The sequence below is a fragment of the Tinamus guttatus genome, unplaced genomic scaffold (genome assembly GCF_059628265.1).
Source record: "Tinamus guttatus ecotype Peru unplaced genomic scaffold, ASM5962826v1 Tinamus_guttatus_pri_ptg000208l, whole genome shotgun sequence".
Taxonomy (NCBI): domain Eukaryota; kingdom Metazoa; phylum Chordata; class Aves; order Tinamiformes; family Tinamidae; genus Tinamus; species Tinamus guttatus.
Window position 1 is genome coordinate 846,285 of NW_028288742.1, and position 21,492 is coordinate 867,776.

Below are 21,492 nucleotides of genomic sequence, written 5' to 3' on the forward strand. Positions count from 1 at the left end.
CTTTGGGTGGGATTCATTTTACAGATCTCTAGCTAGGTGTCCAAAAATCAGTCTTCTACTTCAAGTCAGTCCTCACATCTCTGTCCAGAATCAATGGGAATACATGGCTGTTCAGAGGGCTATTAATCCTGGCTGTATTAGGCTCTTTCAGATTTTCATGCATTTCATTCCAAAACAGCCATCCCTCTCCGCTGACTGTGGCAGATGAACAACCTGGACATCTGCACTTTGTGAGGCTCACGACATGTCAGGCAAATCCTGCCCCATATAACCACACATCTGCACCAGCACCCTGTGCTCGAGGCTCCTGTGACTTCACAGCCTGCTACGTGCCTTGTGTTATTTTAGACTTAACTGGCTATAAAGCATTGGGTTGGTTGTCCCTTGTGTTATTCAGGGTGGTAAATAAACTTCATCACCTTCATGATAGTCCTGATTTTAAATCTTTTTTTTTTTTTTTACTTATGTAATTACCTCCAAAAGGGACAGTACTCCATCTCTATCATCCTGTGCATCTTTCTTCTAATTCTGGTGCATCACTGCTAAGAGAACTGCTTCCTCTCAACCCATAAAATATAAACAGGGACAGTGTAGGGATTTACGACATTCTCTAATTTTTCTCTTTCCTCTTTTTCTCATCTATATGTATTTGCCAAGCTTAAACTCAGTTGTTTAAAGGTTTTGAAATACCATTTAAAAAATAAAAGCTAGTCTACTACAGAAGTATGCATGTGTTCAATGGATCAGGATGAAAAGGTTTAATCCTTACGAACTACACCGATAAAAAATACCAGTTTTGATGGCAAGCTTATTATATCATTTTAGGTGTCTGATAAACAATTCATTTACTGCAAGTCATTTGCTTATGTCCACTAGTGTAAATAAATGAGCTACCTTGAAGGGCTGCCCTGTTGCTTCCTGAATGTGAGTGAGAAAAGTGGTCTTCTTTACAGGGAAAGAAGAAAGAATGATACACAGATTAAATTCCACAGCAGCTTCAGTCCTGGCAAGCTACATGCAGGTACAATGTCACCAAAATCGGAATGAAAAAATGTGATTTGTTTCTTCTGCACAATAGGAAAAGACAATACATTTCTTAAACCTTTCAGTTACAGACTTCCCCACGAAAGTATATCTATAGAAATGCCTATTTCCTCAGAGAACAGAACAACTAGATTTTTCAGCAGTGTGAGACTTCCCGTCAAGTTCTGTCTTGTGTAAGTGATAAGTGTAGCAGCCTTATCTCTGTAGCCGAGTTTCCAGTCCCTGGCACAATGTGCAATATTTATAGCTTCTTTTGGCTAAGTACCTAGCAGCGATGTGAATCTTCTTCAGGTAGGCCAATTTAGAGAAATGCTTAAGCACAGCTTAATTTACACCACAGCTTAATTTACACTATATATGTTTGCATTAAGAGTCCCGTTAATTTTATCAGCAGTCCTGTTAATTTCTAAAGGGTTTATGTGGTGCAGATTCTCTCAGCAACTTAGAAAGAAAACAGAGGAATTTTAAAACAAAGAGAGAATACAGAACACAAAAGCAAAAGTATTCAGTAATAAACATGCTTTTCACCAGCCAGTATCTGTCAGGGCGAACACAGAATTGTGACGGACTTTACGTAGGGAACTATGAATATCTCTGTATGAGTTTCTTTCATGCATACTACTAACATCTACCTAACCCACTGCTCAGTTATCCAAAACAGATAATATTAGAAGAGTAAGCAGATGTTTTAGATTTCCAGGTCCTCCAAAAGATCTGCTGTGATAATTAAGATTCCTCCCTTCCCTCCCTCCTTCCAGCAAACAAGACAAGATGCTCGATACGGGACTTACCGACACAAAGGCCTCCGACTTAGTCTCATTCAGCTGCAGGGTCAGTTTATTTTGTGTATCGTACACTCCATATAGCCTCTTGGACCAACTTGGAGGTATTTTATTCTTGTATTTTAATGAACTGTACAAGGCAAATATCCTTTGTAAATCCAGGACGAGGCAGCTACAGTTGTACACGATGATGCCGAGCTCCTTCATCTGTGAAATTAAAGTTTGTATCGTTAGTGGTTTTTTCTGCTGATGTAAGAACATATGCAGCAAGCACATAAACAGTGTCTGAAGGGTAACTTCCAAAGCTTACCTTGTCCTCAGAGGTATTACCATCAACTGTAAGAACATCTTTAACAATACTGTTTAAAGGCAAACACATGAGCTAGCTCTTCAAAGTCTAAAGTGGACATGGTGTCCATATACAGCATATTTCCTTGGAATATGTCCTGGGAGAAGGCAACACACATGGACACTCATGGACACAATGCAGATGCAACAGTCGTTTGGCAGAGAAACCATTTTTGTGGACATTGGACATTTCTTGGTATCAGAAGATAAGTTTACCGCGCCATTAAAAAAGAATAATTGAGTATATAGTGCACCCAGGTAGGAGAAAAAAAACATTCTTAACTCTACTACGGCTGTGCTTTGGTACCTCAACTAGGCTACCTCAGATTTCTAAGCCTCAGCTTCTTCACGTATAAAAACATAGATAATGATATTCTTCTGTGAAAAGCACTTTGTGAGCATCACTGTTCCCCTATATAAAGAATGAGGATAAATAGCCCAAGTAAACATGGATATTATAATACCTTAATTATAATGCCTTAACCTTTTACGGACACATAGTCTTACCATTGCGTTTAACTAAAAGCATGTCTCCCGACTATCTTAAATCTTAATTTGTCAGAGATTTCACTTATCACACTTAGCACTTAACTTGTTGATATATTTTCATCAAAAATACATATATTGCCTGGATTCCCCGAACAAAGTGTTTCAGCACTCACAACTGACTCCCCCTTCCTTTACTTTGCAATGGCTTAGGAAGCACTGCTGCGGGCACAGATGCTATTGAACACTCACTATCTGCATTTAACACTGGCTCAGCCATCTCTAAAACTAAAGTGAGAAGGAAATCTCCATGTATCTGCTGGAAAACAATATGCAGGATAAATATTTAAAGGATCCATGCTGTTTTTCTGTAAGCAAGCTCCATGGGTAGCATGTCTCAGAGGACCCAGCAAAACAGAGAAAATCAGGACCATATGAACTCTCCAGCATGCACATCCTTTCAGCAGCTCCTTGAAATCTGCTTTGATTTTTCTCCTTAGATGAGAAAGGTCTCCATAGTCATGTGGGATAGCTCTTGGAAGGAACACATCATTTTGTAAAGCCTGCGGGGACACTCTTATCTTTGAGTTTGTTCCTGCATAATCTTCCCTGACTGTGGATGAAAAGCTCTGCGCAAGAATGGGAAGAGGAAGGGAAGTGCAGGATAGAATTGGACCTTTATTCTCATTTTATGGTGGGTGAGAGATTAATGGGAAAGAAACTTGGTAAGTCACAGTTTCCTCAGGTCCTTGAGTTGGAAATACTCAGAATATCAGAATATACAACCATGAACAATTTAATTCCCCAAATAGTTTACTAAATTTCAGCCACAGGAATGTCATCTAATAATCCAAATGCTTAAATGAAAAAATTTCTGCAAGCTTCTTTAACTTAACTTAGATTTTTCCATTAGCCTGAACAATCCATAATTTCTGAATAGTTGGAAAATATAGCTTAGTGCACTGCAGCCTTTCATTTTACAGATAAGCCAATAAAAATGTTTCTGTAATAAATGTAACTTATTCCAAGCTGTGCCCAACAACCCAGTCAAACATTTTGTTTAAAATAACTTCCCCCAGCCCTTCTCTTGGGTGCTGATATGTTTGAGGATTCTCCTGTATCCAGTTTTAGACCATCCCTGTCCTCTATACACTTGTTTATCTCCAAATATTTTACACTAACATTATCTCTGCTTTCACTGTGTGCTCCCAATGCTGCCCTGAAATTGCTGGGCTTGCTGCTGCAAAGCACTCACTAATGGTATTCTGCAACACGCAGCTGCATAATGTGGTTTTTCATCAGCCTTTCACGGCTGCTAGTAGATTCTCACATAATTACATGGTTACAGTCTTCCTTCCACTTATCGGTCCTTTATTACTATTCCAGTCTATCTCTTCCATTAAAAGCAAGGATAAAACAGCATTCTGACACCACACCAGAACCTGTCCGGCTTGCAAACTCCCTGCCTCTGGGTAGGGATGCTCACTGCCTTCCTGCCTGCAAACTACAACCCCTTCTGCGCTTCTCTGCAAGGTGGAGGCCTCTGGCATTAATCTCTTTAAGTGCAATTTTTATGGATTCCCACAGTCCGACTGTAAAATAAAATATCAGCTGTTGCCTGACCGTGCCTGTTTATGCTTCCTCGTAAACACACGTCTGCCTCGGGCCTTGCCACCAGCACCTCCCTGGGGAAGGGGCAGGAGCCAGCGTGGCTCCCTGGAAAGGCCCATGAGTGCCCCCAGTCACCCCCATCAGACTCACACTGCAGACTGGAATGAAGTCGTTTCCCAAGATGTATTTGCAGGGCCGTAACAAGCACCGGCTTCCCGAGGCACCGCGTCTTGCAGGCGGCTTCTCCAGAGGCACGAGCTGATCAAAGCTTTCCCTGCTTCTGCAGCCCTGATAAAAGCTCTCCCCAATGTGCATTCCCTGCTACATGATACAGTCCACTTTCCTCTCCGGGAAAACACATTTATCCTCTTTCCCCAGATGCCTATTTACATTAAGCTTTTATGAACTTAAGTTCAAACCGGCTTGAACCTGGAAAGCAGATTCAAAGATGTTCAAGGAAGGCAGATAGTGACTTACATGCTTCCTACAGAGACCTCATTTCCTTAGGAAACCAGGTTAGACACGGCTCCTAGTTCATTACAGGCCAGTTTAAGTGCAAGTCACCTTGAAATGAAAACAATACAACCAGTGCTCACGTGTGTGCAATAAGCCCTCAGCCTCCTACTTCCTTGCAAAACAACTCGAGTTGGTTTGGAGACCAACTTTTTTTTTTTTTTTTTCCTGTTTCAAAGCCATCTTCCCCACTGAGCCTATTTTTATCCCCATACTTGGAGGTGAGGAGAGACTGCTCTTTTTTCCCATTAATTATGAAGCCCGTCATCCCGAAGGCATTTCAGAGTGGGCAGCAAGGATGTGCTGCTAGTGACAGATTTAGTATGAAGCAGCATGTCATCTAGATGAGGGAACAGACTTCAGTTCAAGAGCTGCTGTCATTAGACTTTTTTTTTTTTTTAATAATCCCAAAGGACAGGCAGAAAAAGTGGTTTCATACTGAAAGAACTGAGATCTGAGTATTGCTCCCTGACTTGCAATGACTGAAACCTGCAGCTAAGCATCATCTGAGATACCTGTCATAGTAAAATCCTTTAGGGCAAAAGCTCATGAGGCAAGGAAAGTATTTCTTCATACTGTGTTTTAAAAGTGACTTGCACAGTAATGAAAACATCACTGAAAAAGGTAGAGTGAAGAGCGTCTCAAAAAGACATCAAAATCTTAATAAAACGAAGGAAGATGAATCTGAAATGAAGTAAGAGCCACAAACGAGCCTGCTGCACAACAGAACTGGAATATTTTGAGATGAAAATCAGTTGCTTTCTAGATAGAAAATTTCAAGTCCTGTCATGAAAGGTTTTTTTCTCTGACTCTATGAGAAGAGCTCTATCAATCAGGGAAGGGAAAACAGGGGAGCTTTTTGCTTTATTCTTAGCAGAGCCATTAACATTTATGCAAAGCGGCCATCCATGGCTATCAAATCGACCTTTGTCTTTCCTGCCAGTAACTGCTTGCTTAAAGCACCAGAGAAGTGGACGATTACACAAGACCCAGGAAACGGTTCACTGCACGAAAGATAAACGATGTTCAAGCTATAGAAATAAGCTAAACTACATAAATAAATAAATAAACAAACAAGTAGAGCCTGGAGAGGAAGATATTGATTTTTAGTATGAGGAAGAACTCCTTACTGCGCTTGAAAAAGAGCATCCTCCACTGATTCACCCTGCTAGACCTATACATGCATGTCTTCCATGCCTAGCAGAGGCATTTGTGCAGATGTTATCAGTCTTCAAATGTATCAACTTATCTCTGGGGCCATCTCTTTTACTGGGTAGGCTTCTTTGCCCAAAATATTCTGAAGTCTGAGCAACAACTTTGAAATATTTAACAGTTTAAAAAATTTAACCAGGAGAAGATGCATAAAAAGAGTTGCAAATATCTACAATATTTTTTCAAATGTATTGTATTTACACCATACATATACCATGAATAGGGGATTCTTGGCTTCTTAAAGTCCAAATGTAGTTTAAAACACAGCTGATAAACAATATGAAAATCATACAAAACATATAAATTAAGACAAAATTCAAGGAAGGGTATTTAAAACTACCACACTGCCAAAGGAAGCTTTGAAATCTGTATACAATGGGGACTTTCTGTTAGGCTCATGTCTTGCTAAAAACTACCGCAATAGAGAAAGAAAAAATTACCAAGATAAGTAAATGTTCCTGATACGCCATGTTCCTTGTTGTGTTATTTAGTCCTTCAAATTGATCAGCCTTTTAGTTCTCACTGAATTCACCTCCCCACACCACACAAATCATTGCCTGAAGTCAAAGAGTAGGTTTCCTTCATTCTGATTTTAAGTCACTTGAAAATAAATGTCTGTCAGGCAGCATTTCTACTGAACTAGAAAAAATCTTTTCTACTTGACACCAGAATACATTCTCAATGTGTGCTGAAAACTTGATCCCTCACTGAAAATGTAAAACTATCACTCAAGGCATAGTGCTGAAATGAACCCAAACACGTGACCAGAGAGAGGCAATGCATTTGTTACACCTGCAGTGAATGTCACTTAAGCATCCAAGGATAATCAGCACAAAGTCAAGATGCCCTTTCAGCAAAAGGAAGGGAGGGAAGGACTGGACTGACCATGTCCCATTGGAATCAATCAATTGCATTTGGCTTGGCAGTCCAGGCTTCTTTAATTTTCATCCTTGGAAAGTACATTTGATAGATTGCAGTATGTGGTTCTTGCAGAATAAAAGTGCTAAGAAAGTTACAACTTAGTACATTTTTATTACCTAGTCGTAAAAAGCTGCTGCAATAAGGAAGAGCAAATATTCTAAGAGTTGATAGGTTTTTTGTCCTGTTTCCTTTCCTGCTGGTCCACAGGTCAAGAACAGAGATACTCTCCTTATTTCCAGTTCACCTTAGATTCAGCAGATTATTTTGCATAGCACCCTGATCGTAAGGAAACCACCCTGAACAAAAGATAAAGCATTTAATTTCTGCTGAAAGATGCCACAGAGATGCAACGCAAGCTAGACATACATGTAGATGTGGGGTTTTCTGTAAAATAGCATGGTTTGAAAAATACTTTGTGAGGTAGAAGTTGCCATCTAATCTTCAAAACAGAAACAGTAATCTCCAGTGTCCTTACTGTATTAGAAAATAACTCCATCATCTGACTATTTTTCAATCATCTGCTCTATTAATATGGAAAACTCTGCAAAAAACAAATGTATTTGTATAAATGTTTTAAACCATGAATTGCTCTGTACTGATGTTCGTGCAGAACCTAGCAGAGTATTACGAGTACAAGCACGGGTTTGGTTACTGCTCGTGATGGTGCTCACTAATAAAGCAAGCGTGATGCATCACTGCTGTCAGAGCAAGCCAGAAGGCAGAACTGAATCAGTTAAAAATTCCTTGCCCTATACTCTATCAGCATAATTAATATCACTTCGTATAATCACAGGCTAATTTATCATTTACAAATGACTTTTCAGTTTACAGTTTCATTACCCCCTCAAAGCAAGCACAAGCGTTACTTCAATTTTCTCTTCAGGGGAAAAGCAAACTTGGAACCGCAAGGAGCCATTTCCCAGGATCATGTTTGACTTATTTCTTGTTTTACTGCAGGAAACCTAATTACTGTGAATTCTAATTTGACTCCATTTTTCTTTTCAAATACAGTTTCTGTTCCTTATATCAAAGGAAAAGGCTGCTTGCAGAGACAAGGAACATGCAACACTGGCCTCCACTTCCCTGCTAGCAAGCCTCATCAGACTTCCAGTGCCAGTGTCACTTAAATGGTATTAAATAATTCACTGTATCAGTAAAAAAGCAGAAAAAAAACTACAAAGTGATCTGAAAGCAACGATGAGCTGCTGGAAAGGCCTCCAATCTCCTTCGCCACAGGCAGGTACATACATCCCTGCGCCTGCTGCATCTGCCTCTCCTGCGTTGGAGCCTGGTCCACGGGGGCGTCCGGCCTCTCCTCCTCCTCCTCCTCCTCCTCCTCCTCCTCCTCCTCCTCAGCTGGCACCCGTGGCATGAGCTCTTAGCAGTGGGTCTCCTCATCCCAAATAGAGCTGCAAGGGGCAGCCTCCACACATACTGTACAAACCCAGAGACAAACATGCAAAGGGCTGACTTCAGAATATGGGCTGTATCTATGCATAAACCCTTGTTCTCAATGCATCCGTTTTGTTTGAAGCTTTTGCACTTTGGGGCCTTCAGGGAAATGCAACAGCACATAGTTATATAGGTGGATGCATTATTTAAACCCTTACCAAAACACACCGTGGCTTTTCCTCTAAAAAAAAGGGTAGGCATTGATGCCAGAGTGGCAGTTCCCCAGCACTACGGACACAGTCTGGGGCAGTCACTGCTCACGAACCATTGCTCCAGCTGCTCTGCCTTGCCAGGCTACCTGATCAGACTCCTTACAAACCTTTCCTCTCTCTTGAGGTAAGCAGACAGCCAACAGCTCTGATTAACTGTAGATTGAACCTCGATTAAATAAAGTGTGCAGGGCCTCAAGATAGGCTAAGTACAACCAAATGAGATAGATATAGTACGTTAACAATATATGACATAGGCAGCCCCAAGACAATGACTAACCTACACAAAATCTGCCTAAGCAATCCATAACTGCCCTTTGTTTCTATTACTTTCAGTAGCCACCTTAATAATCTCAAGGGTTTCTGGCTGTTTCTACATGGAAGCAAACTCTCCTGTAAAGATGTGGTCCTGGTATAACTTTCTAGAAAGAGAATTTGGAATTAAATACATCAAATTTGTGCCCCTTGAACCTAGCAACAAAATTTGGTAACGCACCAGTCCATGTCTTGCTCATTCCCTGTTCCTGCTGAAGCACTATGTTACATGTGGAACACGCAATGTCCTGTGGGTCATCCAACAAGCGTGTGCTCTGTGCACGCACCGAAGAAGCTGAAGTGTCAGCTAGCCACTCATTAGCTGCTCCTCCATGAACAAATTGCAGGAATGCATCTTATGGCTGACTAATCGTGGAAAACAGGGGAATTATTCCATTTATTGCATAAGGTGGTGACCTCAGTGTTTATCTGTAGCACAGCAAATACTATTCCTGTGCATGGAAAAGTTATTTTCAGTTTCTACATAATGTTGTGGAATAGCCCTTGTGCAAGAAACACAAGTACTGCATGCGAAAGAGGCCAGAGATCAAGTATGCCAACAAAAACCAGTATAGTGTCTACTTACATATCTCTTACACAAATTAACTTTGAAAAGAATGAAGAGAAAGAAATATATAAAACAACTGTGACAATTTTAAGACTCGGTGACATTTCCATCTGCAATACTGGGTAATGACAACCTTTGCAAGAAAAGCAAAGAAATACCTGTAAAGATACCTGGCATGTCACTCCAGTTCAGCATTAACATTCACTTCTAGTCTTAAAACTGGAAGATAAATTTTATCATTTACATAATTCCTACTTAAACTGAGATTAAATTTTTCAGTACATTACCGTAACAAATAAAATGCACATCACAAAACTGTAGATATATATATATATATATATATATATGCTCATGGAGTTTTTAAGTGGTTTATGCATGTTCTGTATTTATGGAACAGAGCTACATACACAATAATTTGCTACATAACCATACAAATTTACCATACCATCAAATTCAAAGAAACTGCCTAATAAATCATTACAGTGATTACAAAAATGGGATTATCCAGTAGAGGAGTTTTCATTACTTCTGAAATCTTCTGAAGAAACATCTCACATCTCTGTTTGTATGTGCTGCCCATACAACATCTTTCTTAAGTAATGATAAAAAAAAAATGGCCTGGGCAGTTTTCATGCAAATGTCAATAACTTCATTCTTTCAGTGACTGCCATTTACTTAGAAAAGTTAGGAAAGGAAACTGCATGATGACTTCCAAATTAGGCCTTGATTTTTATGAAGATAACATCAAAACCTGAAAATGCTTTGAGATGCCATTAATTCTGTACACTGATACGAAAGGAACATTTTGTTGGAATCTATTTTGTTCTGCTTGATGACTTATGTATATAGAAAGACGAGATTTTAGACCGAACTGCAGATCTATTACTCTTTTTACAGAATGACTGAATTGATTGTCCTTCCTTGCCCTGACTCATGGAGATTTATGGCATTTTATTTCTGCTTGATTTACTACATCTTTTGCACAGGAAAATACCAAATACAGTTTTCCCTGGAAAATTTTCACTGTTAAGAGTGGGAGGCAACTGGGTTGCTGCATTTGGGAGCCTTGTCGGAGCTGAGGCAGTTTTGAATGCAGATTTCTATCTAGAAGGTATCTGAAATGCCAAAGTGCGTGTGTGGGGGGAACCACTGGAGGCATCATACTGGGAATACATTTTCATAATTATTTTAATGTGGTTATTTTAATTGTTTAGTTGAACAAGACTCATCTGATGGGGTACTCTAATAACTAGATCCCTCTGAGGGGAAGCTGCCTCCATTCATTAGCATCTCTGACCAAGATTGGTTGCTAGCTAGTTCTTGTGGGAGATGACAGCATAGACTGAGGTGCATTAGCTTCCCCACAGAGATCCAAGCAGGTTTTAACCAGAAAGTTCTCCTTCCGTGCAACATAAATCACATTCTTGGGAAAGCAGTGGATTTACTGTCATCCTTGCCCCCATTTAAGGTCACTTATTACTCACAACTATCACCAGCTGTTGAGCTGGATGCTGCCACCACTGGACATGGACCACATGGGTAGTCCATGGGTGCATAGACTACACAAGTGGGCAAGCATAGGACTATCAGAATGGTTGCAAGGGCCCACGGTGGTCCTAAGACCTTCGACTCCACAGGCCTGCCTGCCCTTGGCTGACCACTGAACCCCAGGGAGCTGCAGGGCAGAGCTGTGAGCACAACCCACCGCCCCCGGCGCCCCGGGGTCCCTGTGAGCGAGCCCCGTCCAGCAAGCACAGAGCTGCAGCACCTGCACCAGCAGGCACTGCCTCTCAGCAGCCCGCACTATTTTAGGGATTTTAATTAACACATGGCAAAGGAAGCGACAGCGCTGACGTTCCTAAGCGTGTTTGGACTGAGGACTTTTGCACTTGGATCTGAGCACTCCGCTCTACTCGCTGCAGACGCACCTTGCAGAGTTTTGCCTGGAAATCATTCTCACTGCTGTGACTGATGTCACTGCCTTGCTGCCTGTTTTTCTTTCCTTTTTTTTTTTTTTTATGGGCCAGAATAATGCCAAGTGCATCTTTATGCTACAGTTTCTGGGAGATTCCCCAAAACAGGTTCTGCTCATTTCAGCAGCTTATCTCTTAGGCTACTAAGCCTTATTTCTAGAGTACAGATTCCTACAACACTTCCTGCCAGTAATGTCTGGTAACCACACTGCCTGCCTGTTTGCTCCAAGACACCAGCCTTTAAAGCTTTCTCTAGCTTTGCACACATTTCTCTGGCTGATTTTGTATTTTCTGTGCTACCACGCACAATGTATGTTCTGCCACTTAATTCCTTCATGTCTCCACTTCCCTAAACAAGCCAAGAGCCCATCCAAAGATTAAGTCTGATAATCATAACAAATGGATATTACTTGTCAGGTATCTAAGGGACCACCTTCATGGTGGAACAGAACCAGACACTCTCTCTGCAACATCCTATATGACACTTAATTATTTGCAGGACATGGACAAGTATTAAAGCAAGAAAACAATTAGGAGGTTATTTTTTCCTGGAGAAAGGATGTTTTTCCTTTTTCACCAGACTGTGGAGATCCAACTACATTAAAACTACATTAATATCTCATGCTGTTTTGGAAAGAAATGAGCTCACGTGCTCAAACTGGATATTCCATCATTTTAGTCTGCAGGTTCATTATTTATTGATTTACACAATTTATTATTGATTGCTCCAAAGGAAGGTAAACCTGTTCTAAATCTGTTCTACAAAGCTCTCGCAACACATGAAAAAGAGAATAGTCAGAGAAGAAAATAGGCATCTAATCTCAGAGGTCAGAGCTGGAGCACTGAGCATACTCCTACAGTCAAAAGAAATCAGGTAAAATACGCAGCAAGACATGTTTTGTCCTCCCTTACACTCAATGCAAAGACTTAATGTGAGAATGACACATGGCAGCAGCATTAAGAGAGAAAGGGCTATGATAAATGGGAATACCTAATGCCTTGAAAGTGGGAATGGGCTCTGCATCTGGAGAAATTAGGAAATCTGGGGAGGCACAAGAGGTCTTTTTGGCACCAAAAGCAAGGAAAATATACAGCCTCATATTGTCTTCATTCATTTCATGACAAAACCAGAAATCCCACAGGAGGAAGGAAGAGCAGAAACCACTGCCTTGCAGCAGCAGAGGTGCATGCAAAAGCAAAGCAAGTGCAGCAGCCAGGCTACCCTGTTCTTCCCTGGCTTTAACCATCTCTGCCCACTAGCAATGCTGGTAAGAGGCAAAATATCACAGGGGCTCCACTGGGATTCATTTGTAAATACTGGATTTCAAGGCCAGTAAGTTTAATAGGCAGTGCTGACTTTGTCCTGATTTACTAGATATAGCACAGAATACAGTAGGACCTATCCCAGAAGAACAAAACACCAGACTTCCAAAAATACATCCCCCCTACAGCATGATAAATGGTCACTGTCACATTTCCAAGAGTAACATCCAGCCTCCCACCCACTGCCCCCTGCCAAGAGAGCAAAGGAAAAGCAAAGCCGACTGTTTTGGAGAAGAGTTAGGTAGTCCTGAAAATAATCCTGCAGAAATCAAGGAGATGAGAAGCACAGGCATTTTCAGGATTGTATCATACGGCTAATCACAACTTCCTAGAAGTGAATATTCATTCTCTGTAATACATAAGTGAGATTATTTAACACAGAAATATGAATTTAAGTACACCACAAAGGCATTCTGTTGTGGGCTTTGGAACTTTCCTTGGAAGTGCTAGAGTTTATCCATGAGACCTTGCTTAATCCTTGGTAGAGAATCAAGCTAAAAAAGCCTCGTTTCCAGTTACAGGACACTTCAGATTGTGCTGTTTACTAACAGTGATACATTCAGGGACAGAACGGAAATTAAGGAAATTTATTGCTTAAGGTGGTAAGGACTGGCAACAGTCTAAATTGCATGTTAAAAGATACAATTGGTGTTCATACTAGAAAAACATTATATCAAAAGGAAACTCTCAGGATAGCTTTCACTTGAGTGAAAAAAGTCTAATTCTCTAAATGTCAAATAGCCTTATCTCAAAAGGGCCAGACGCACCATTTCATAACTTCGAGAGGCTCATTTAGATAAAAAGCTCAAAAAAGGTTACAGTGTACCTTTCACTCTGTGCAGTTCTGCAAAGATAAGACGCGACTGTCATTAACAGAAATCGCAAATGTCCAGATCCTGTCTCAGTGATCAACTTGGAGAGGAGGCTCTTCTATAGCAAGAATTTTGGAAAGCTGCAAACAAATGGAACCTTCATGATGTATTTGAGCTGTAGAGCAGCTCAGTGTTTACGTCATTATTTTTATGGGAGGATAATCTAGATCACAAAATCAAATAAACAACACAGTTTTCTCAGGATATAGATTAAGGAAAGGCTTTGTTCACAGTGGTCGGAAGGCAGGGAGGACAAAAAGAGAACCATGGATCATGTTTGCTCCAGAGCTCCCTGATCTTGGGGAGAGCTTTGATTCAGATCCGTATTCTCAGAAATGGGCGCTGAGAGAAAAAGGAGTAACATGAGTGGCATTGCTAACCAAGTGCTGCCCTAAGCTCCGACAGAAACACTCCTCCACACGCTGCTTCTCAATATTTCAGATAGGACATTTTAGTAAAGGGTTACGCACCCTTTTAGATGCAGCTCTCAATGCCTGAAGATACCATGCCCATCTCCCAGTTTTTATCACCTTGAAGAGAGCAGGAAGAAAAAGGGGTTACATTTGATCAGTGCCTACTTGTCACTGGTACCCTGAGACAAGAGGAGGACAGGGAGGTTGAAAAGAATCCTACCTACTGCTTTAGTCTACTTGTTGTGATGTTACAAAGCAGGAGAGTCTGGACAACTAAATTAAAAGCCCCAGGATCTTTCAATCCAATTCCGACCTTTCTCTATGGTATCGGTGCAGCTAAGCAGCAACACTGAGTAATCCTGAAGCCCATATGCTGCAAGCTCTAGTACAGATAAGTCTAAAAAAAAAAAAAAGCCTAAAACAATTCATATTGAACATAATGAAATTTTAATTCATATTAAAACCAAGAAAATATTGTTTAACTCTTTTTTTACTTAAAATCTCCATGCAAAAAAGTGCGTATCTTTCGACAGAGCAATCTTTTGCTGTAGTAACTGAAATGTTGCTTCACAAAACTGAGAATCTAAAGCTTCATAATCCAGTGTACTTTTAATATAAATATTATTCATGTTTATCTTAAAAAAAGTAATTTATCTACTGTATCTACAGATGCTTAATAAATATTTTCAGAATTAACAGAAACTCATATAACTATATATAACATCTCACAGCTCATTTCACTGTAGATTCATCAATTTAATTAACACAATAAATAAGCTCATGACTGTCTTCTTATTCTTTAAATCTAAATGTAATTGATAATTCTTAATAGTTCTAACTCGCATATACTGTACAATCAATCCTTAAGAGATGTTAAGTATATTTTATGCAATTATAAAAGTGGTGCTCCTCTACAGCATTTTAGCTCTGATATATATATACTTTTTAACATTAAGTGAAAAACGAACTTCTAAGGTAAAACATGTCACTGGTTCCTACCTGATATTGTTGGGACAGTTTATCAAATTTTCTAATTACCTTAATTTATGCAGATACAATCAGCAGCCCCTACACTGAGATGAATTGAAGATGGAGAAGAAATTGCCTGATAATGAAATACTAGTGTTTAGCAGTCCTGTCAGATTCCTACCCATCACAGGAGACATTTTAAAAAGCGCCCCAAGGCGCTGCTGAGAGGCAGTGAGAACAAAACACATTGATTCTATGCAACAGAGATGATTGGATTAACTTTTGTTATTCAAAACACTGCCTGACGTCAATTCATGGGGGAAGCAAGGTCAAAGAACTCTACAGGTAAGACCACGTCTAATTTACTGAGAATTAATACTTCTTCATAAATTTATTGGTAAATACAACAGGACTTACTTTTTCAGTCCTCCTTCTGATAGGAGGCAACCCTAAGGCAAAGCTGGGCAGGTATCCCTGACTCATACACATTTTACCTGCACTTACATTTCACTTGCATAAGACTCGAGCAGGGTAGCTGAGGCCCCTTCCTCCTCCCCAGCTACCCCCTCCTCTGCCCCCAGCTGCTGGCACCATGGCCATGGGAGTCACCATCACCCCCGGTTTGAATCCAGCTGCTGATTTGGATTCTCCCCCAGCACCTGGAGCTGACAGTACGCTCACGAACAGGGCTGAGCGAGATACAAGGAAGGTAATAAAGAAATGATTCATTAAGAAGCTAGACTAGATTGCAGCATACTGACCATCAAGAATTTGAAGGACACCAATCTTTTTTTTTATTTTTAAAAATACCTCCTTCCTCTCTAATCCTCCATGATTTACTCTCCCTGAACATTTCTAGGAAGGTTTCACATAGTCCCACAAGTCCCACACCCTCACATACGTCTTTATCATTTCCCCCTCTACTTACTCTCCTCTTTGCACTGAAAAACAGCTTGATCAGATAACCTTAATGGGGACAGCTCTCTCACAGTCTACCTGTCATCGTTCATATTTTTCACTTCTTTTCATCCATGACACAAGGGTATTTAACATGAGTCTCATTCCACTTCCAGTGAAGACAATCACATTAATTTTACTTGTTTAAATCATTTTCCGTAACAGAATCCTCCTCAGGCTGGGTGTTTACTGCACATACATGTATTTTGCTGAAATGGTTCAACTAATACATCACAGTTGTTTGTCCCAAAGATGCAGTTATTCATCTGTGTGAATAATAAAACTTTTCCAAAAAGGTTGTCAGCATGAGGAGTTCCAAGAGTGCATTTTAAGCTGATTAAAGATTTAGTTTGTACAGCAAATCTCGTGCTCCTTAGTAAAATTAATATGCAAAATATATTTTTAGGTTTCACTGGAACTCTTTGGAGGAGACATGGAAGAAAAGAAATACATGGCACATTTTTGTTACCTTCTGTTGTGCATTAATATTAAGGATGGTAACAATTCTTACACAATCAATTTCTTTAATTTAGTACATTAACAGGCTGTCTTGTCAAGGAATTGGGAAACTGGAATAAAGCACCATCACTACCACTTTTTTTTTTACTAATTCAAATAACAGGCATCAATTCAGCAGTGTAGGTACCTAATGTGATGCCTGTCTGACTGATCCTTATCCAGCCAAACATTTCAGCACAGTTACATGCCTTTTGCTCAGTAAGAATGCACCTCGGCACGCTGTTAACCTAAATGTGTGCTTAAGGAGGTTGCCCAACAGATATACTGCTTGGCTTCCTCAATGGTTATAGGAAAGTCTGCTCAGAAATGGTGATGGGTGAGAACCCCTGCTGGGAACATCGGTTTTGTGCGTTGTATGCATGAGCCTTACTGAACGTGTGTCAGGAAAGCAGAACAGGGAAGTTATCAAGCTGATGGCACAGATCATCTACATGAAATAAAAAATTTAAAATATTATTTATAATCCTATCTTCATCCTTTGCCTCTTCTAGGCCCCCCTAAATCACGCTTTGAAGCCAAGGAAGATCATCACATCACAAAGAATGAGAGACTGCCTTTCTAGAAGTCTTTCACTGAGCTGGTAAATCTGAAAATACATTATGAAGATCTTACAAAAAGGAATTAAAGACAGAAATTATTAACAACAACCAGTGGAGACATCACACTTGCTAAAAATATGAGCTAAAATAGCTATAAGAAAAGCAGCAAGACCTTGGAAGACTCATAGTTTTTCATATTTTTTTCCACTATCTTATCAGTTTACAAAGCAATAGCAAAAAAAAAGAAAGAGGTAGAAACCCTGGCTGTTCTGGTCCTAAGAAGGTGATGACAAAGTAAAGATGCATGGAAAGCCATTACTGTAAAAGGAGATCAGAAAAATTTTAAGGAAACCATCATTATTAGTGTAACTGTTTATTTACCTATTCAGAAAGAATGATTCAGAAGAGTCAAATTAAACAAACACACCAACCTGCAAAAAAGTAAAAAAAAACCTGATAGAAAACACATCACTCATTCAAACCACTGCAGAAGTCATACTTATCAGTCAAACAGGATGAGAGGAATAAGAAATACTCTGAAGAGGTATAAAGAGAAAATAATCATAAGATCTCATTGATAAGGCTCTAGTGCAGCAAGCTCCCAGGCACAACTTTTTAGTTAAGCACATTCATAAGTGCTACTGCCTTAAGTAGAGGAGAGAGGAAGGGAGAAAACAGCAGTGGTAAAGGTTTTAACAAACCCTGAAAATATGCCTGACACTAGAAAGTACCCATTTAAAAAAAAATCTTTTAAAATCTGTACACTGCTGGATCAAAATCACCACTGGGTACTAAGGGATTAAAGACGGGAAGTGTCCTTCTGCCACTGGTGGCACCAGTGGTTTCTGATAGCAGGGAAAGGGGGACCGAACTACCATGTCCTGAGGAGAGCGTCCCCCAGCGACCAGGTGGCCACCTCAACCCCAGCCATCTCTGCCTACTCTCTTCCTTGGATTCCTGGTTCCTGGGCCAGCTTCTGGCTCCAGACAGCTACCTTGTCTCAGGTTGCGCTTCTTGTCCTCCCATCTCAGCCCTCCTGGTCTGATGCTCAGCCTTTTAACCCAAACTCTATTTTTTCTGCCCCAGCTTCCTGTTTCTTGTCCCTGGTTGCCTCACAAGACCCATTTTTGCTCTTCTGGCACATCACAGTTTCTTCCCTCCCAACCAACACTGCAACTTTCACACCGCCTGTATCTTCTCCAGCCTCTCGCTTTAACAAGTCTACCCTGCAGCTCATCCCACTTCACTTCCTTATCCAGCTAGTCTCAGTTACACAGAATCACAGAACGGTTAAGGTTGGAAAGGACCTCTAGAGTCTTCCCATTACTCCATATCTCCCTTCCCACCTCTCTCCAACCTCACCACCATCACCCTCACCACATCCAGCAGGCTCCTGGCCTCCTCACTCACCAGCTCTTGGCCTTGCTGCTCCCTTCTGTGGCTCCCAGCTTCAAGCCTGAGTGACCACATCCCTTCGGATACAGACCATTCTCTGACCACTCAGCCCCTTCCTGTCCTAGCCTGCTCCCACTTCAGTCTCAGCAAACCTAGAGCCCCGTGCTTGGCTCTCTAACAGGGATGCTCCAAGGTCTCACAGCACAAGGCAGTTCACAGTTCACAGAATCACAGAGTGAATCACAGTTCTCCCAGTTCACAGAATCACAGAGTGGTTGAGCCTGGAAGGGACCTCTAGAGATCATCTAGTCCAACCTTGCTCAAGCAGGGTCACCTACAGCACATGGCACAGGACGGCATCCAGGCGGGTTTTGAAATCTCCAGAGAAGGAGACTCCACAATCGCTCTTGGCAGCCTGTTCCAGTGCTCTGTCACCCTCACAGTCAAGAAGTTTTTCCTCAAATTCCGTCAGAATTTCCCCACTGCCTATTGTTGCTGGTCACCACTGAAAACAATCTGGCCCCATCCTCTTGGCACCTTCCCGTAAGTTATTCTCTAGCCTCTTGCTTTAACAAGCCTTTACCAATGGGAAACGCAGCACCACAGGCAGGAAAGGACTCTCTGAAGCCCTGCTGCTAAATTGTAAGATTTGCCTGCTCGGAGTGCATGAAGTATGATTTCTCCCAGAGTATGTAATGTTTGACATGTGTTTATAATAACAGGGAAAAAAACCAAAACAAATAAACAACAACAAAAAATCTTATACCCGACACAAAGTTTAGACACATTGAAAAAAACTACCAAAATACTTTACTGTGGATAAAAAGAAAAAGATATGTTTTGTTAATTCTGTTTTTCAGAGAGGCTAAACAATATCTTTCGTTCACCTGCAGGGTTTGATTTCAGACCAAAGCAGACAACTGGCCTAAACCATTTCAGTAAAAATAATCAGTGTTTTGGAAAACCTGCCAACAGCTTGAGATAAATTTTGCAATTAGAAGTGCTAAACAAACTTACTAATAGACTATGCAACCAGCCTCATGCATAATTTTGAAGTTGAGACTCTTGACTAGTACTAAAACTTTGATGATGAAAGTGCAAGGATATATGTAACTTTAAAGGTTACTCCCTAAGTAATATGCGCAGCATACAAAAATCTCTCTTCTTGATGCAGAAAATCTACTTTTAAAGTAGATTTAAAGTTCCCTTTTAAAGGAAATACCAGTATCACTTCTTGTCAGGGATGACAAGTAAAGAAAAGGCCAATACAACTCAGTAAACCTCATACAAGATTGACTTCTAGCATCCAGCTTACTAATTCTCCTCAGAGACTGTAAAAACAAATTTGATACCCTGGTATATGTAATGTCCTGATGCTGTTTTCAGTGAAGCTATAAGCAGTTATATATTATTTCAGCTTTAGACACAGGCTCCCAACAGAAGAACGACGCTAACATTTTTTTTTTCATATTTTTCTGCAGAAGGACAAAATAGCAATAAAACACAGTTAAATCTATACAACGGAAGGCTTGTATAAATCTCCTATACCATGTTCAGCTGCTATATGTTAAATACCCTGAGCTTTGCTGTCACATATGAGCATTTCTGCATCTTTAGGCCCTAGCAGTTAAGTGATGAGAAGGGTAAGGGCTCTGGGATTATAGCGCAAGATGGGCATTTGGCAGCATACAGGGACTTCTTGTTCAACCTTGCAAAGCTTGGAACTGCTGGGGTTTTCTTTGATTTATTTTTAACTGAGGTAGTGAAATCTAAAGGAGTTCAGCTCCAGTGCCAGCTCTGACAGAGATTGTCTGTGCAACCTTCAGCTAGTACTTTTACTTGAATATAAACCTATTCAGATAGGCTCATCCAGAGACTTCCAGGCTAGGGCAAAACAGATTTGCTAGGGGAAATGGAGATGCGGGCATTTTATGCCATATCTGGCAATCCTCCTGAAACAGTTTTTTTTTCTGATGCATGTATAACTCACATCTGAGGTGTTCAGACCTTCAGGTAGCTCCTCTGTTCTTGTAAAAAGCACAAACGGCTAAAACTGTTTCCCTTTGCTACAATCCCTTATCTTTAACCCTGCAATAAAAAACAGTATCTTCCATGTTAAAGGCATGGCAATTTATTAGTGTTTTGAGTTGTGCAGTAGTAAAAGAGTCTGTATATAATTAATTAGGTAATGGTGAAAATGGTTGGAAAAAAACAGTTTCTCAAGCAGTACTTTTACCTGGAGAAAGAAATATATTATATATGCAGATATGATTATAACAAATGTCATTTTAAAAAGGGTAACTGCCAAAAGTACCCCCAAATTACACAAAATCTTTTGCACACACATACTATATTTAGTCTTCTTAGTCTTTATCCTACACCATTATGAGAAGGAATATATATGTCTAAGATAAGTTTACAAATAATTACGAAAAATCTCTATCTTTATTCTCACTTGATTTGTATACCTGAAAAGCAAAACTTGAACAAGCCGTCAGAGCATGCTCAACCTCCAGCCCACCACTGGTCCTGTGTATAGTTGCTCTGTGTACACAGTATTTTTTCCACAAAGATTTTCTCTTAGAACAAACCTGTCACCAGTTAAGGCCCAGTTACAAAATAAGGTATGTTCTGCTGCTATTACTTATCAATACCACCATCCAGAAAGGGATTACCACCCATACAGCTTCTATATGTGAAAGTATCTGCTGGGGGCTCACCCCAGTTTTGACTGCAGCAGGACGAACACAGAGCAGCAGCACCTGGCTCTAGCAAGTGGCTCCAGCCTGCCGCTTGCTACAAGGTCAGGTGCATTTATATGAGCCAGGAAAGGAGAGCTAATGCAGCAGCTAACTCTATTTGCACAGCTTCAAAAGGAAACTTTGGAAATACCGTGGAGAGCCACCGTGCTTCTAGTGCGACTGCTGCCGCAGAGAAGCAGCTGGTCCTATATGAACTGTGCCTGAAGGTATGCAAAGGCTCAGTACGGAAGAAGCTGTATACATATGTAGGAAACAGAGGGAGAGGCATGAAAAAAAGATATGGTAACAGTGCACAGTTATGATCTTAAG

The 21,492-nt window shown here is 40.5% G+C and overlaps 1 protein-coding gene across 1 annotated transcript in view; it reads right to left on the reverse strand.

The window, feature by feature from the left end:
• PLD5 (phospholipase D family member 5) overlaps positions 1-21,492 on the reverse strand; it is a 170,967-nt gene that overhangs the window by 14,758 nt on the left and 134,717 nt on the right. The window contains exon 6 of the mRNA XM_088524166.1: positions 1,836-2,033. Coding sequence (XP_088380292.1) covers positions 1,836-2,033 — 198 coding nt within the window. The remainder of the gene's footprint in view (positions 1-1,835; positions 2,034-21,492) is intronic.